The sequence below is a fragment of the Leucopleurus acutus genome (assembly GCF_964270905.1).
Source record: "Leucopleurus acutus genome assembly, chromosome: 4".
NCBI classification, from domain to species: Eukaryota; Metazoa; Chordata; class Mammalia; order Artiodactyla; family Delphinidae; genus Leucopleurus; species Leucopleurus acutus.
This window is the reverse complement of record NC_139146.1, coordinates 83649573-83668451: the sequence shown is the minus strand read 5'-3', so window position 1 is coordinate 83668451 and position 18879 is coordinate 83649573. Positions and strand designations below refer to the sequence as shown.

Genomic DNA, 18879 nt, shown 5'->3' with positions numbered 1-18879 from the left:
AGGATCAGTTGTTGTCAACATGGACAAAATCAACTAACAGCTTTTGAAAAATAATAATGCTTGTGTCCCACAGGCAAGGTGTTCTAATTTTATTGTTCTGGGCTGAGGCCTGGGCATTGTGGGTTTTTTTGTTCTTTTTCCAAAACTCCCCAGTTGACTCTAGTCTGTAGCCAGGTTTAGAATCATTATATAATGTGAGTAGAAAGCATTTTTTATATATAATTTCTTATTCTTAAAACATAGCACATCAATTCTTAGTAAATGCTTGCAGATAATGAGAATGATTGTGTTTACTGTAGCAAAAAAGCTTATAAAAGGTGATTAGTATTTGGTGAAATTAATTTTGTGTTCCCAAATATATACTGGCATAAGTAAACTGAATCTAACATGTTCAATAACGTTTGCTAGTTGTATCAGTCCTTTTACCTGTGGCATTCATGAAAGAAGAGCTTGTTTTTTAATGATCTCTCTGGCCCATTAGAATGATTAAAAGAAGTACAGTGAATCATCGTTAAAGTATAGCTTGGGGAATAAACCAACTGAAGAGTAGTCTAAGATAACTTGCCACAAGTTTTCTTTCTGCTTTTGAAGCCGAATCTGGCCTCTGTACCCCAACACAGAATTAAAACTCAGAGAAAGAGTTTTGGGTGAAGTAGAAAAGAATAGCTTTATTGCTTTGCGAGGCAAAGGGGGCCACAGCAGGCTAATGCCCTCAAAACTGTGTGTCCTGACCTGGAGGGGGTAGTGAGGAGTTTTACATTAATGGTTCCAAGAGGGTGTGGTCAGCTGGTGGACATTCTTTTGATTGGTTGGCGGTGATGTAAGTGGGAGCTGTGGGAGCTAGCATCATCATCCTTCAGGTTCCAACTGGTCTGGGAGCTACATGCTTGTGGGCAGCATACAGTTAACTTCTCCCACCTGGCGGGGGCTTCAGTATCTGCAAAACAGCTCGAAGATATTGTTATATATATCACTTGAGGGGGAACCAGGACTTTGCTCCAAGGCTGCACTACTGTTTCTTGACTGTTCCTCATTTGTCTCCGCATACCCTCCCCTTCCCTAATTAGCATCTATCAATATCTGAACCTGCCCATTGGAACTCAGGGAAGGCCATGGAGGCTGAATAAAGCCTATTTCATACAATGAAGAAATGGGGAACACAGAAAGGCTTTTGTGCCCAGGAGCCCCACAGGGTCCTGGTCAGTATCACTTTCATGTAGTTTGATATTCCTAGATCTTAATAGTTGTCTTCAGAGTAAGTTGAAGTGAATTTGTTTGTTTGTGTATTTTTGTGACTTTGTCCTTAAGAAAAAAGGATGACTGCACATAGAACACTTAGACTTGTAGAATTTGGGGGTTAGTTTTTATTTTAGAAATCTGTGAATATGTATGATTTATTTAGTTTACCTCAGTCACTTATATGATCTAATCTCTATTTTATACATGCATTTGAATAATGTAGTAGAATTTGGATCATTGAGTATTTTTACAGCACACACGTTTTAATACTTTAAAACAAAATGTGGTATATTTTGCTACAATAAGGGCTAGACTCAGATAAAGGCAATTTAGTTGTATGTAATTTATTGTGAATAAATTTATCAGACTTTTTAAAGCTGGTAACTAGCTATTAGTAAAGGAAGAAAGAAGTGTTCATAACAGGGTTCCCCATGCAAATGTATTTAAATTTTCAACAGAGGGAAGGGGGAGCTGAGCATGGGGGAGAGGTAGAAATGAAAGGAGCTAGAAGACATGGAAGAAGAAATTGTGCTTCCAGTACACTACAGTGCAGTAACTAGTGCCCACATCTTACCTCCACAACTTGTTATGAGTGCCACCTTGCGAAAGCAGTTCCCTGTCTCCGAGTCCCAGGATTCTTACTTTTAGGATGAATATTACAATAGGACTATTCAGGCTTGAAACAGGTAACAGAAGGAGAAAGCAAGTGTGTTAGAAAGGCAAAGTCCTGTTGTGTGTTTCTCCTTTACTTTCACACTGCTACCACAATCACAAGACTTCTGATACTAGATGTCTGGGGTTATATTTTCCACACAAAGCAATTCCCTGTGAAATCACGTGGGTGTTCTGTAATTAGGTCTGACACTAAATAGAGTTAGCACAGACCCTACAGGTTAAGGGCTCAGTCCCAGACTGTCCCTTACTTCAGATGCAAGTCACAACTAATAGGTCCCCAGGTTACCCACAGCTTCTCTCTGACTTGGCTACAGATCAAAGGTTCCCATGATCCCCCTCCTTGGATTTGATTATTTGCTAAAACAGCTCACAGAACTCTGGGAAACACCTACTAACAACTACCAGTTGATTATATAATAAAAGATTTGATAAAGGATACAGATAGACAGACAGATGGAGGACCAGGTCTATATGGGTCCCAAGTATAGGAGCTTCTATCCTGTGGAGTTGAGGTGTGCCACCCTTCCAGTACATGAATGTATTTTAGGGATTTTTATGGAGGCTTCATCATGTAGGCATAACGAATCATTAACTCCATTTCCAGCCCTTCTCCCCTCTCTGGAGAATGAGAGGTAAGGCTGAAAATTCCAAGTTTCTAATCATGACTTGGACTTTCTGGCAACCAACCCACCAAGGGTCACCTAATTAGAACAAAAGACACTCCTATCACACAGGAAATTGCACGAGATTTTGGAGATTTGTGTCAGGATCCAGAGTCAAAGACCAAATATTAGAACAAGAGATGCTCCTAGTTCTTCTGTAACTTAGGAAATTACAAGCATTTTAGGAGCTCCGTGTCAGGAACTGTAAGTTAGAACAAAATATTCTCATAGTACCCCTATTTAATAAGGGTTTTAGGAGTTCTGTGTCAGGAGCTGGGAGCAGAGACCAATATATATATTTCTTATTATTTCACATCAAGATATGAGTATGCCAGGATTGGAACTTGATTAGGTAAGACTAAGATCCATTGATATTTCAAAACTCACCTACCAGGGACTAGTGCTCAGATAAGACAGTTTTTGATAAGTGGTCCTAGAGGGTAATAGGGAGACAGCTATAATCATTGGTGAGGGGTAAGAAGCTCTTTATAGGAAGGAAGCAGACAACTGGAAAAGATTTTAAAATTACTGTGTATAACTATATCCTATTACAATTTGCCTAGACTACGACTTGGGAATACTGATTGGATTGCACAGATAAATTTATGCATGTCTTGTAGATGGGGATTCCCCTCAGAGTTACTCAAAAACACACGAAAACAAAAACAAAAATGAAAACAAACCTCTTTCCAGCCATTTTACATTACCTCCTCTTGGAGGGTGGAATAAATTTGTGCCTTTTTGTCAGAAGTATGGGGACGGAGGCGTATCTCCTTCCTAGTTTTTGCAAAAGATATTTTCAGTTTTAGCCTAGCTTCATCAGGAAATCAGTAATAAATCTAAGAAGAATAAGAATAAAGACACAGATGCAAAAGGTATCGCATTATGAGATATTTTAACAAATGTATAAAACAACACTGTCAATGCTAATTACCACTGAACAATAACCTAAGCTTCTTTTGTTGTAAATATTTGTTACATGTTTAAATTATTTTTAGCATGTTAAACCTGATACAGTGTAAATGACAGTATATTGTGATCAGCAACATAATTGGAATTATTTGAATTCTTTGTTTTTCTTAAAATTACAAAGTGGAATAACCACAAAAAAATTTGAAATCAGGGAAATTAAAATTGTCTCATAAAAATGCAAATTCATGAAACACTCCAACACAGTAGCTCTTAAAGATTTTATATACTTTTTGCATTCATTTTGTTTCTCTGCACACTAATTTTTACCTAAATTTTAAAAAATTTAATATTATACCATATTAATTTTGTTGCATCATAGACTCCACAAATAGATTTTATTAACTGCAAAATATTTGTTGGTCATTGGTTCTTTTAAAATCTGTAGCCAGCCTCGTGCATATTATCTACACCTCACTTTTTGCCATAAGTCCATGTTATTATAATAATACCAGTTACAAAAAACTTTTTAGGGGGCTTCCCTGGTGGCACAGTGGTTGGGAGTCTGCCTGCTAATGCAGGGGACACGGGTTCGAACCCTGGTCTGGGAAGATCCCACATGCCGCGGAGCAACTAGGCCCGTGAGCCACAACTACTGAGCCTGCGTGTCTGGAGCCTGTGCTCCACAACAAGAGAGGCCGCGATAGTGAGAGGCCCGCACACCGCGATGAAGAGTGGCCCCCACTCGCTGCAACTAGAGAAAGCCCTCACACAGAAACGAAGACCCAACACAGCAAAAATTAATTAATTAATTAATAAAACTCCTACCCCCAACATCTTCAGGAAAAAAAAAAAAAAAAAAAACTTTTTAAGTGCAGACTGTGAGCCCAGGACAGTGCAGAAAGCTTTACATTTATAATCAAGCTCATTCTTCAAAGCATTCCTATGTAATATAGTTTCTACTATTTATCTCATTTACATCAATAACAAGTTTACCAAAAGCTATGCATTTAGTAGTAGATACATCCAGGACTGCTCTTAATTTGACTACCATGATCTTAACTGTTTTGCTACCCAGTGGTGTCAAAAGGTAAGGACATTTTTATCACTCTTAATAAGTTTTGGAGGATTGTTTTCTAAAGTACCAGTGGTACTTTTCACTGTGACCTTTGAGGGCACAAACTACAGTCTTTTCTCCGGCACTAAGTACCACCAATTTTGTTGTTGTCATTGTTTTATTTAAAATGGGTAAATTATGCAACCTTTTCATTTTCTTCTTTTTTTTAACCAGTAAACTGAAAATACTTTCTATTTAATTAAAATACTTCTTTTTCAGAATTACTCTTTCTGCCCCTCTCATTTATCTTTTGGGATCTTAGTGTTTTTCTTATCCACTTGTATGATCTCTGTTTAAGAATTTAAGTCATCATTTATCCACAGCCTGTAGTCTTACTTCTCTGATCTAGTATCTTTGAGAATTTCTTCCCTAAAGTTATAATCACCTTTCTTGGGTAGAAGGGAGGTTATCTTACTTACATTGACACACTTGGTACATATATTGATCAATTCTGTGTAAGACCTGGCTAAAGTAATTTCATTTGAATCTTCTTTGGATCTGGAAAGATTCCGTTATCATATTTTAATCTTCGGAAGGACAAATCAAAATATCTCTTAAAACAAAGGTCTACAGTTTTGATATTAAGTCCAGAAGGGCTAACCTAATTTAAACTTTGATAATAACGATCTTGTTATAGCTGCATGCAGTCACTTACAGGCTTCCAGGTGCTAAAATCTTATGGGAATGCAGATGGACTTTGTTGAACCATAGCTCACATAAATTAGATTGGCTGCTATTTCTAGCACATTTTGGTTTCTATTTCTAAATTATCTCTGAGACTTGTAAGCATTTTCAACCTGTACTTTGAGTATTTATTGATTAAGGAAAGAACATGTTCTTTATACCATCTGGTGTCTAAGTGTTATTGTGACAGCATCCTTGGAGTTAATTTAAAAAGAGTAATTTGGGGGATTACTATTCCACTTCAGACATTCACAGAAAAGGAGCTTCAGTTTTAATTTTCTCAATGACATATTAATGAACAGTATGCTCTGATCACTAAACCCCAAGAAAATGTATTTTGTGGAAATGATTTTTTAACTTACATTGGCCATCTGTATTTATATGAATTGGTCTGAAAGTAATTAGATATTTAGTTGTGTTATAAATGGAAATACTTAGTATGGTAATATTATATGGATCATGAAAAAATAAATTTCTCTGAAATAATGAGAATCTATTCTATCACTTTTATTATGGTATTACTAAGAATAATAGCTACCACTTTTCTCCCAGGCACATCAGTGCCAGACACTGATCTAAGTGAATACATATATTCTCTCACTTTATTTTCACAAAACCTATGAGATAGAATCCATTATTATCCCTATTTTATGGCTGTCAACTGAAACACAAAGAAGTTAACTAAGTTACCCAGGGTATTTATTTATACCATCTTAAAACAAGTCAAAGAAAGCATCAGTACCAAATCTAAAGCAATGACTCAGAAAAAGTAGGAGTGTTTGATTTTATAAGATTTCAGATTTTTTGACTAAACTTTTTAAAAACTATAAATTTGACATCTAATGATAGGTAAGGTGAGTTAAATTCTTCAGAACTAAAATTTGTAGATTTGGTGTTATAGTGAATTGTATGTGTGTGTGTATGTGCGTGTATATGTACTAATTTGTAAGACAAAAGCCTTATTATATTTTTTCAAATAAAAAGGACTGAATAAAATGTTATTATTTTTGGAATCATTAGTGTATTTTTTGAGTCTTAGAACACTGATCAAGCATTAAACAAATCCTTATAGGTAATGGCCAATCACAGTGCAGTTCTTGATTTCCTATGCACAATTCTACATGCGTTTATAAGCTGTGCACACTCAAATAGAAGGATGTTTGTACTTTATTAGGAGATGACATCATCTTTTTTTAACTGCTGAAAAACAGTTGTATACATTTGTCAACAATCTATTATCATTTATTTATTATTTATTGAGTTGGAACTGTGCTATTCAAAATTAACACATCTATGCAAACTTTCCATATTAATAGCTATCAGTAAATTGAGATAATTGTGCCATTAGGTAATACCAATTACAGTGAAACTACTTATGTGTCATTAATTATGTTTAAACTGTGATGGAAAAAAAGGTCAAGGAATCATCCTCATCTCACAAAACTAATAGTCTAAAAAAAGAGGAGGGCAAACTTTCTTTAAAGTGCCAGATAGTAAATGTTTTAGGCTTTTCGGGCTACACATTCTCTGTTACAACTACCTAAGTCTGCCGCAACAGCACAAAAGACTCCATAAACAATAAATAACGAGTGTGGCCATGTTCCAATAGCACTGTACTTACAAAAATAAGTGGTATGCTAGATTTGGCCAATGGGCCATAGTTTACCAACCCCAAATCTGAGTGCTGATAGCAGTAGAAAAGTTAACATATCTAAGATATTAGTAATTAAGGCATTAATGAAAAAAATGTAATTATAAGGAAATATATCAAGATTTGCCAAAGGTTTTTATAGATACTTTATCTACTCTTATAAGTATTTTAACAATTTGATATACTGTAACTTTGACTTTCAATATCTCTACAGTGAAAATAATTATTTGGCATAGTCTTTAAAATACAAATAGTCTATCTGGAAATAAATGTCACAGTTGCCATTTTAGTGACAGCCAAATTCTCAGATACTTAGTAGTGGAAAAATTAAAGCATTGTCAATACTCCAAAGAAAATATATGGAACATTGCCTATCTTTCCTTGAAAAAGATCCATTGGAATTTAATTTGGAAATACTTGTCTACCTTCATTAGCATTCCCAAATATATTGGATGTTTATATTGTATTTTCTTCTCCTTATTTGATATAAAATAGACTAGGTACATTTTTTAGTAATTAAAGTTCAAAATAGACAGAGTTTAGATAAAAGTCTTGGCCTGCTGGTGTGTGGTACTGTTACTGAGCTTATCCCACAGTTCTCCTGAAATCACTCTAAATGCAATTTATAAACTATACTGGAAAGTGAATGCATTGAAGCACTAAATAATTTCTATGTTATATTCTGCCATTAGTTTACTTGGTTTCTAGCAATAAAGTACATTATATTAAACAATTTACTTGGTATTTTCTGGATTTTTACTATGAATATGTGGAAAATTTAAAAGAATATTGAATCTTGCAGTATCCAGAAAAGTGCATGTATTATATATAGGTTGTTTTTTAAAAAATATAACAATAGCTCTGCAAATATATTATGGAGATGCATTTTTAAAATCGGAAAATTTAAAGTTAAATTGGCAGCTTTCCACAAATGATTGGAGAAGTCATGTAAGCATAACATTTTCAATAGTCTGTGATAAATGATGCCACTGCTATAAGAAATCAGTGGGTCAAATGAGCAAGGCATTATTCTCCATCCTAAATTTTTAAGCTCTATGCAAAACATTTATTTACTGTGCTATTTAGAACGTCTTCTGAGTAAAATTTTGCAGGAATTTCTGAGGAAATATTCAAATGCTTACATTTTTATTTGTATGTCTGTTTTAATTGGATAATCAAATACATTGGCTCATTATATTTCCTACCAAATAAGCTTTTTAAGTAAAATAAAAATAACTATTTAATACAGCTCTGTATTTCTTAAACCCATAAAATACTTCTTAATTTGAAAAGCATTGTGGGAAAATTAATTGTGTGCATTTAGGAGTTTTTGCTTTTGAAAAGCAAAGCAGACACCTGTCTAAATTCGTAGTGTCTTTATAGCTATATCGAGGGAGTGGGATCTCTTCCTTATCTTGGGCTCTCTTGTTTGCTTTTCAGTTGCTGCGATTGTGGCTGTGGAAGGGCTTCTTCCCTGTGCGCTGTTGCCCATCCAAGCCTAATATGGTTAGTGTTCCCCTCCTGCTTTCACTCCTATGTGCTGTCCCACCTATATGTATTATCGTCAGCATTCCTTTTTTTTTTCATTTGTGTACATTTTAATAGTTAGTATTCAAGTTACGCTTTAACAGAAGAGTAGACTGAAACTGAGTCCCAAAAAAGAATCTTAAGTGATTTCACAATGGATACTTTCAAATAAAATATGCATATAGCATATCACCCCTAAGTCATGCATTCATACTTCTCTTCCAAGGCTTTTACTGTGGTCCTGATTTAAAGCAGGAAGTTGTAAGATCGTAACATCTGTTTTACATTTAACATGTCACTGTTTTTGTTGTTCCATCAAGAGTGAAACCATATCATACGTGGAAGTAGAATGCCACTTCTGTCAAAGTGAATCACCTTTTCTGTCTCCCAGACCCATGGAATGACCATAACCTAAGTAGGATCTTCTGTTTTCATAATCATTGTGGATATATGTGGCATTGGAGAACAGAACCACAGTTAATTTTAAATGGTTTACTTAATAGTTTTAAGCTTGAATTACATCAGATATTAGAAGTGATATTCCTAAGTTGATACCAATTAAGTAAAAAATATGCACATTTTTGGGATCAGTGTCCAAATGGGATATTCTTAATTATTTACAAATGCAAATCCTAAATATATCTGGGTTATAGCTATGAAACTATAGGCTAGAACATAAGACCAAAGAACACTCTTCACAGATTTAGAGGAACTCTCCTACACAGTAGTGAGCTACCTTGTAAAAAAATGAAATATTCCAGATAATTTCTGTCTAGATTAAGGAGTCTAAATCCCTCTACTACTATATTGAGCTGTTATTTGTAGTCAAAATTTGCCAAGAAAAGAGATGAAATGCATTTTAGAGAATTATAGGGCTGCCTTGGGTCATTTAAAATTGTTACTTATGTTCTCTAGGTGTAAATTAATTTTTGTTGATTCCAAAAACTGTGGTGTGAATGAGAGTGCATGAATGCATAGATGTGAGAAGTGGTGGAATTGATACCAATGATCTTCTGAGAACAAGAGAGTGTAAACAAACACAGATTAATAAGATTTGTTGATCTTTTTACTCAATCTTTTGAAATTTTTATATTTGAAAATTTTTTTAAGTTAATATGAAAGTACAGATTTGTTCTGAATTATTTACCTTAGGAAATTCTTGTATGAGCCTAGAGCTTCAGTGACAGACTAAAAACAAAAACAAAACCGCCCTGAGACCTGGCAAAGGCTGAAGTATAATATAAATGGCTTGAAACTGTGACTTTATTTTTTTACTGCTCCATAGAAAACCTTAAAAATGGTCACTGAATTGCTCATTCTACTTGATTCTCAAATTTGGTTATTATAAGAGATAAATCACTGAAGCAGAATAAGCAGAATTTACATCTTGAAAGAAAAGAAAAATGACATCCAGACATACCTTGAACTAAACCTCAAAGATATGGGTGTATGAACATTTATAAAGCCGTGACTTAGAAAGTATTGATGAAAACTAACTTTAGCTGGATCTAAATTGCTTGATTTTTAAAAGAAAAAATGGTATCTCTTTCTACTGTGTAGTTGACTTCAGGGAGTTTATGAACTGAAGAAATAAAAGAAAAGAGGAAAAGAGGGAAGATGGAACATTTTCTTCACAAATCATATACCAGGAAACCTAAGAAAACAATTTTTTTAACATCTTTCTTCAAATAATGTCAGCAATTATTCAATGAGTGTGTTTGTGTGTGTGCATGTGTATTTGTGTGTGTGTGTGTGTGTATACACAATAAACAAATTATTGAGCCACAAATGTGCTTAGGTACCCAATAAAATGTTAACAATTTGTGTGCAAAGATTTATGGAAAAGCCAGAATTTTTTTAATGCATTCTTAGTAAAACAAAATAAAATAAAGCAAAAGAAACAAACTTTAATTGAGCTTACATAAATTAGACAGCAAGAAAGTTGTTCAAAATTATTAGTTGGGAAGAATGGAAGCTAAATATGTTTTTATTGCTCTGCTTTCTCAACTTCCATTTTACAATTTCTAGTCAATATGAGGTTTCAGTTAAAGATACTATTTGCTTAGATTAAAGCATTGGGGAGGAAAAAAAAAAAACTTAGGTAGTGGAAATTAAGGGCTGAGAATTTTCCTACTATAATCAGTAAAATACTAAGAAATCCTGACCTAAAATCTTGTCACCTAATTTTGTATGTATAATCATATCAGCATTTGTCAATTACCACATAAATAATTTCTAAGGAACATTCTCTGATCATTTGTGAACAGACATATTTAAAATTACAGAGCAGAGGTTAGATAGACATTTTGAGATTTTGGAATATCATAGTTTTTCATTTCTTGAAAGACCACTCATGAATATGTGTGATTGGTTTTGACCTTAATATAATGCAACACATATACATTAAAATTGCCCATTGTAAATATACTGGCTTTTAGAAGTACCTTAATATACCTTGTGGAAATCTCAGGGTCCGAAAAATATAATTTCAAAACCATTGATCTAGATCTTTTGTTCTGCAATTCAACTACATTAAATCTTCTGTAGGGCTATGGAGTTCTGAGTTTTACTCTCAAAGTTCCCGCCAGGAAACCATACTCCATTATTTTTCAAATGCCTGGTGTGCTATTTATAAGATGAAATTGGTAATTACATGTTGTTATCTTTGATCTCAAATTATTTTTCATCACTCTAGTTGCCTACTTTGTTGTGAAATCTTTACAGATATACATAATGTTAATTTTAAAAATATTCTTCTTGCTTTGATGGAAATCTACCCAGTGATGGAAGATATTTCTGTAATATGTCTTAATGAAACCCAGATGCTTAGATTTTAGGCACCCTATCCCCAAGATGGCCTACATTTTTAGCAGGGGTGTTTTTTTATCTGTGATCTTTGACTTCATACCATCACAGCTGGCTTGAGACTCTAGTCATTTTTTCATTCCTCCCACCCTCACCCCATCCATTTTTACAAGCATCCAGTGTTGAATTGATTGTCTTCAATGTAAATAAGATATAAATACGTGCAATTTCTAAAATGACATTACTATTTACCCCTTGATATTCATTTTTGTTTGTGCTTACAGGAACCAATATATATTTATAACATAATGTTTATTATAAGTTCTTCTGAAATTTCCCATAGTCCCAAAGTAGCTTTTCCTTGCATTTCTTAAATTCAAACATATGTTAGATTATTCCTTCATTCATCAGTTGTCAAGCTTTCCAGTGTTTTTATATCCCTTACTACTTCTTCTGAGGGATTCATGTGGCAAGTAAAGTGGAGTTCACTATTCTGAAAATAGAGATATTAAATTCTTATTTTGTTCATTTACCTACTCTGTGATTTTTAGAAAATCAACCTCATTTTTTTAGAAATTATTATTATTTATTTTAAATACTATTTAAAATCGGAAGCACAAGGGAAAAACTCTAACTTCTCTCATAATTCAGAGAATAAAACAAAAACAAAACATATTTCTCTGAACAAAATGATTGTGGATTACATTGAAACATTAATTATTACCTTAATTTTTCAATGAACTAACTGAAAGTTAATTCATTAACTGAAAGTTTCTTGAAATTTGAAGTAAGCAAAGTTTTATTTTTACATACTTAACAGATTATTTCACTCAGCTTCAACAGATTTCTGTCGGGGAGGTATGTGGAAGTGTTATTCCATTTTATAGAGTTAGGAAAAAGACATAGAGAATAAAATCATCCTTATAATTCTAGACCGCCATTTAAAGTGCTGTTGGCAGTCAGATATGAGGCTTGCCCACAATATAGAGAGATAATATATTAAATTCCAACTGAGGGCTTGCTATGAACTGCTCCCAAATCCTTTTTTGTAATACCTGTGGAACCTCAGACCATAGGCGATATTAAGTGGGACTACTCTAATTGAGAAATCCAATGGTCACATCCATGAACTATTTTAAAAATTAGTAGGAAATTACCTACTCTCACATTAGAACAAAATTTGTTGAAAACAGGGAGACACAATACTTACATGTCATACTTTATGAAATGTGTTTTTATATCAAAATTCTAAGGTAATTAAATTTTAACTCAATAATGAAGAGTCTATAATTCATCTTTGAGTTTTCTGAAGTATTCCAATTTATTCAAGTCTTTCTCTTATTGCTAATTCTAAAAGGATTTGAAGAGGTTATTAATGAAAAACTTTACAAATTCATATGTACTACATTATTTTGGAAGTATTATTTCTAAGGGTTTTTTTTTCTTTGTCTTTTATAATATAGAAATTAAAAATGATATATAAGGCATAAAATAAGAAATAAGCTAGCTTCTCACATTGCCATTAATCATAGGGTGGTTAGTATCCTTGGAAGAATGTGAGATGGGAACACAGCGAGCTGTGCCCTCATTTTGTGTGGTATAGTCATCACTCCATTCCCCTATCCAAGGAAGGCATGTTTTCAAAAACATGTACATTTTCTTTGAGAAGTATGTCTGAGAATTTTCAGTAAATAATAATAAATCAGTTGCATTTTTTGTGTAACTTACATCTCTCTGTAAGGAACTCAAAATCCAGTACCCTAGTATACAAATGCTAGCAAGACAGCCTATATATACAATGTCCCATTTTTCTGCATTTGCACTCACATTCTTATTGAAGAATGTGGTCCTGTAAAATAAAACAATCTATTTTCAGTATTTATTAGATATTTTAATAAGCTAATCTTCATATGCTTCTTTATTTTATGGGGGCTGAGTTAACTGAGGTTTTATTCAAACTACTTTACAGTTGTAGAGGCTCTTGAAGTGAAAAGGTCAAACTATTTCCCAAAAAAACTGTAACTTATTTTTTTCAAGATTCCAGCATAAAATTCTTAAACACAACATTATGCAGTGGTTGAGGTCGTTATGTCAGAACAAGAGAGTGTGCATATATGGAGAAATGTGTTTTTAAAAGAGGCTACAATACAAGGAACTTTTCTTTTCCATAAGCAACACATATTGACTCTAATGTTTGCCCCAGCGTTGCCGTTTGAATATTTTTGCTTTAAAGTATGATAAAGCATCTCTTAATCCATCTGGATAATAGAGGAACAGTTATAGGCTTGTCCATTTCTGAGCCAGGCACTGTATATGCTCACTCTTTCAAAGACATCAAAATGCAAAAACATTCCTTCTTTCACCATTCCCCCCTCCCCACCTTATTTAGAATTAAGGGGAAAGAAGTGTTTATTCAGTGTTTATTTCCATAGGCTAAAGCAATGGAAAAATCAGATTTTGTGGAGGTTATTGTGGAGTAAGGATCTACAATCTCCTTTTGCTCTTTCATTCACTCTTCTTTTCTCATTGTCCATAATGGTGTCATTTAGTAAAGTTCTGATTCTGTGCTTCACTTGATACTCTGGAGGGCTTGACATTCATACCACTAATTTATTATCAAATCTTTAATTTACATCCAAGAACTACATTACTCATTGGCACATCCATCCGTTCATAAAGATTATTGTTTACTATTTCATGTCTTACAGAAATTTCAAATATTCAAATTTAGATGTGGCTTGGGCCAAGTTTTTAAGATCAGCATTAATATTATCAAGGCTGTGTTATTTAAATCCTTAGGATAGAAATGGGGGAAAATAGATTGATTTCTAAATTACCCATGGAGTCACTTATATAGGAAGCATCACTCTCATACCTTTTAATAAACATTCATTTATGAAGATGAATTATGCTTACACTTAATATGATTTCTCATGCACACCTCTACTACTAAAAAATAAAATAACATTGTTTTCTAGAAGAAAATAAGTATAAATGGCTAGAAGATGATTCCTCTACTTGCACTACAGTTGTTTTTAGTAAAATGATATCAAAGTTCATTAAAATTGTGACTGAAGCAAAATGAAGAAACTGTTTCTTTTCCATTTGAAAAAAAATCGGTTCTAGAAGATAGGAGTTGTAATTGATGTACAGAATGGCATATTTATTGACTCTAGTGTATGCTGAGTTAAAATGTTGCATCTGGACAAGGTACAGAAGATGATACTGAATGAACAGGCTCCCTGCAATGCTTTGTTAGAAAGGCTGAACCACTGCTTGAGTGCCAATCTCTGCCAGCTGCACTTCTACTTGCTGTATCTTGTTGAGGTTTGTTTTAATGTTGCTTTGGGGTGTTCCAGAACTTAATTTTTTATGTTAATGTGACATGCAGCTGTATTATGTTATAGAAGTCTTGAGATGCCTGTAGTCAAAAATAACTCCTTCTTATTGCCCTCTTGACTCTCACCCTAGGTATTAAAATGTTAACAACTCCTCACCATGGTATTCCCAAATCATTTTTTAGATGAGATCCAAAGTTTTATTTCCATTTTCATATGAGGCATTTGCATGCAATTTAAATATCCATGAAGCTTATTTAATGATAAAGACTATTTGAGGATATAAGTTTCAAAGCTTGATTTTTTTTTTTGAAGGTAGGAGAGTTAAAGTTGGAATGGATGTTTGTTTTCTAATGTAAACTGCAAGAACTTGTATACTTTTGAGGTATCTTTAGAATTCCTCTAACAAAGTTTTTTGTCAGTATTATTTAAATAACATAAATCTCAGGATGATTTCACACAATTGTATTTAGAACATTGGTAAAAAAAATAAACAGTATCAATAACTTCTCTCTAGAGGCACATACATTAAAGATTGAAAGAATAATGTAATATCTAAAAAATATGAACAATGTATTAAAATATCTTAAATGTCAGCTTGAATAGACCAACTATTATTTCAGGATGATATCATGTGTTCATTTTTTTCTCTCCATTTCACTGTGGTGAGGTGATTCAAGATGTCTTAAGGGCTCTTAAGTGACAAATGCATCTACATGTTATGAATAAAATTTGAAAAGCCACCAGTTCCTCATTGTGTAATTTTCCTCACCCAAGAACACTATATGTATTAAGTATATTACTTCAAGTTTACTTAAATTTTCCTAGCTGTACTTTACTAATAAACTGCCAGTTCTTTAACACGATAAAATTAAGATAATTGCATATTTTTCAAAAATGGCACAAGGAAAGGTTTTGTTATCTATGTTGTATAATATATGTAATTATACACTAAGAAAGATAGAGAATAAAATAGATTTCATTTTTATATAAAAATATACACATATTTAAGAAACATTTTAGAATATAAAACCAAGGAACAGTCCTCAGTGCATGTCAATTGGCCACTTCATTTATATCATATAGTAGTTTTCAGTCAACTTTGTAATGAAAATATTTTGTCAATCTGACACTTTGGCTGTATTTTCTTTATGCAGAAGTAAATGAAATTTTGTTTTTAATAAACTCAATTTTGTTATAAGAGCTTGTGAATAATAAATTCACTTCCTTAGAGTTTCACTAAAAGTAATTTAAATATTTTATTTTGGTCAGCTGTTTTAATGTTATATGGTTATTCACGTACCTTAGTATTCATCAGCGTATTCTCTCTCCAAACACTTGTCCTTATGTAGACTTAACCAGAATATCATCCACTCATTCATTTATTCATTCATCAATGTGACGAATATTTCTGGGGCCAACTCTGAGCCAGGTGCCAGGTCACTTCAGAAATTTATAGATGAATGGGAGTTGCTGCCATTTAAGAAACTAACAACAATAGCAAGAGAGCCAAAAAACATTCTCAAATGACTATGTTGCATTGTAGAATGGCAGTCACACCATGAGAGGGATACAGAAAGCTACTGAGTTCAGAGGGGGCAAGATTGCATTAATCCAGGGTTTTAGGGGAAAAAAAAAAAACAAATGTGAAGAAGGCAACACTTGAACTGGACTTTGATAATTGGAAATTGTTAAGAAGAGCATCCTAAGTGCAGGAACCAGTATATAGGAACATACGGAAGCATGGAGAAATATCTCAGAGATGATGTGGGAAATGTGCATTGGGGCTTCGTTTAGGAATCTTTACCTTATTATTTTATTGAAGACTTTGCAGAAGAGAGCTAACCCAATAGAAAAGTACCTTACTTATGGCAATTTGGCTACAGCCATGTCTAGTATAGTTTAGGAAAGCAGTTATAGAATGCAGGGGCATCAGTTCAGAGGCACTGATAGTAACCCAAATGAAAAACAGCAAGACCTTAATTGAAGAAGAGGTAGAGCTAGTGAAATGGAAGAGGTGGATTGTAAGACTTTTATGTTATATAATGCTTGGGATTTGGCAACTAATTTGTTGTGAGGTACACGAGAACAGGGCTTTGATCTTAAGGTACCAAAGCCATGAAAATGTTATTAAGAGGAAAAGAAGGCAGCAGATCAAGATTGAAAGTCAAGAAAAAGATACTCTTTTCTTTTTCAGATCTATTGAGTTTGAATGCCAGCGGAATATTCCTAGAAATTAAACCCACAGGGAATAACAGTATAACTCTCAAAAGAATAAAACCAGAGGGATAGATGTATTCATTAAATTGATGGAAATGGATAGATTGACAGGAAACCAGTGGAGACACTAAAGACTCCAAAACAAGAGAAATAAATAAAACAGAATAATGAAGTAAGGCGCTGAAAGGAAGAGACTTTTGAATCAGAGACATATTTGGGACAGTTCATCCTGAGAAAAGGCAGGGGCCTCTGAGGTGGCAAAAAAAACAGTAAAAGAAAAAGGGAACAGAGAAATGTCTGGTGTATGGTATATGGTGAAGTCATGTTTAAAAATAGGTTTGGAGAGCTTCAGACTTCTCAGTGAAATCTGGGCAAGAGTGAGGGATACTAGCTGGGGAAATTCGATTCATACAAAAGAGTATTGGTGTTATTTCATACTGCTGGTGTGAAAATCACTTAAGGTTGCAATCATTTCAACTGTGTTGCTTGCTTCTGGGCTGGATGTGATTCACCACTTGGAGATGTGACTAATCGTAGCTTACTCTGTTCCAGGCGGTGTGGTTACAGCAAAGCAAAACAAGATCCAGAAGAGGAAAAGATGCATTTTCATAATGGGCACAGTAAGCAAACTGTAAAAAAAAAATCAAGATAAAACAAAGTAGGGGACACTTTATTGTTATTTTGGCTTCTTTTCAGGCTAGAGATTTGTAATAACTGACCAAAAATATTGGGATAAAAAGTGTAAAGTGTAAGTGTTTTGTTACATTCCTCTAAAGTGTATGGGCTTGTGGTGTTGCCTGCTGACCCTAGGCAACAGCTGGATGGCTTTTTCAATTCTTTAAAGCATACTTTCATTACAATCATTAAAATAAAAACTTTTTGCTTAATATAAAAAGCTATTATATTTCGAACCAAATTTCCAGGCCAGTTCTAATTCCTAGCAACAGTCAGTAGAAATATGTCATTAAATAACACCACCAGATTAAATGAATAAATTTCTTCTTCTTTTTCTAACATTTTGGTAGGAATTTCCCTGAGGACATCCTGTAGCAGCAACCTTGGTTCAAATGACTTGAAAAAGACTACACTTTTAAGAAATGCAGAAAATCAAGTTTTAATAATGAGCTTTAAAAATCTGCCTAAATGGGAAGAATAAAGAATATAAAGTAAAAATTTCTCTTTATCCCTTAATCTTACTCCGTTCCCTAAAAGTAATCTTATGAAGTATATCCTCCCAGACCTCTTTTTATACATTTATAAAATACACACACTCAGTTATCTTTCTTAACATAAATAGGATCATACTACAATGTTCTATAATATATTGTTCCAGTTCTCTCTATTAAAAACAATAGTTCAATAAATGTTTGTATACTCATGTGTATATTTATATATAACAGATACCTAGAAACAAAATTGCTGAGTTAAAAAGCAATGCAGGGGCTTCCCTGGTGGCTCAGTGGTTGAGAATCCGCCTGCCAATGCAGGGGACGCGGGTTCGGGCCCTGGTCCGGGAGGATCCCACATGCCGCGGAGCAACTGGGCCTGTGTGCCACAACTACTGAGCCTGCGCTCTGGAGTCCACGAGCCACAACTACCGAGCCCACGTGCCACAATTACTGAGGCCCGTGCGCCTGGAGCCCGTGCTCCGCAGCAGGAGAGGCCGCCGTAGTGAGAAGCCTCCGCACAGCAATGAAGAGTAGCCCTCGCTCGCCGCAACTAGAGAAAGCCTGCTCAACAACGAAGACCCAACACAGCCAAAAATAAATAAAATTAATTTTTTAAAAAAAAGAGCAATGCATTTAAAATTTGATAGATATTACCAAAACTACCTCAGAAGAGGCTTTATGAACAGTATAGGAGAATGCCCATTTGCTTAAACTTTCACCAATGGATATTATGTATATTTTTATGTTTGTCAATTTGATGAGCAAAAACAGTGGTACAAGTGAGGTTGAGTATACGCTTCCTGGCCAGTTATATTTCTTAGTGAGTGAATTACCTATCCATTTCCCTTGCCTATTTTTCTGCTTGCAGCTTCCTCATTTTGAT

At 34.0% G+C, this 18879-nt stretch overlaps 1 protein-coding gene across 10 annotated transcripts in view; it reads left to right on the top strand.

Annotated features, from left to right (window-relative positions):
* Window positions 1-18879, top strand: part of EPHA5 (EPH receptor A5) — a gene marked incomplete at both ends in the record, with an annotated part of 326480 nt that overhangs the window by 263371 nt on the left and 44230 nt on the right. For 5 of the 10 annotated variants that reach the window (XM_082837947.1, XM_082837945.1, XM_082837953.1 and 2 more), the window contains 2 exons: window positions 8378-8443; window positions 17380-17447. In XM_082837947.1, coding sequence (XP_082694073.1) covers window positions 8378-8443; window positions 17380-17447 — 134 coding nt within the window. The remainder of the gene's footprint in view (window positions 1-8377; window positions 8444-17379; window positions 17448-18879) is intronic. The other 5 variants (XM_082837949.1, XM_082837948.1, XM_082837946.1 and 2 more) reach the window with 1 other exon arrangement.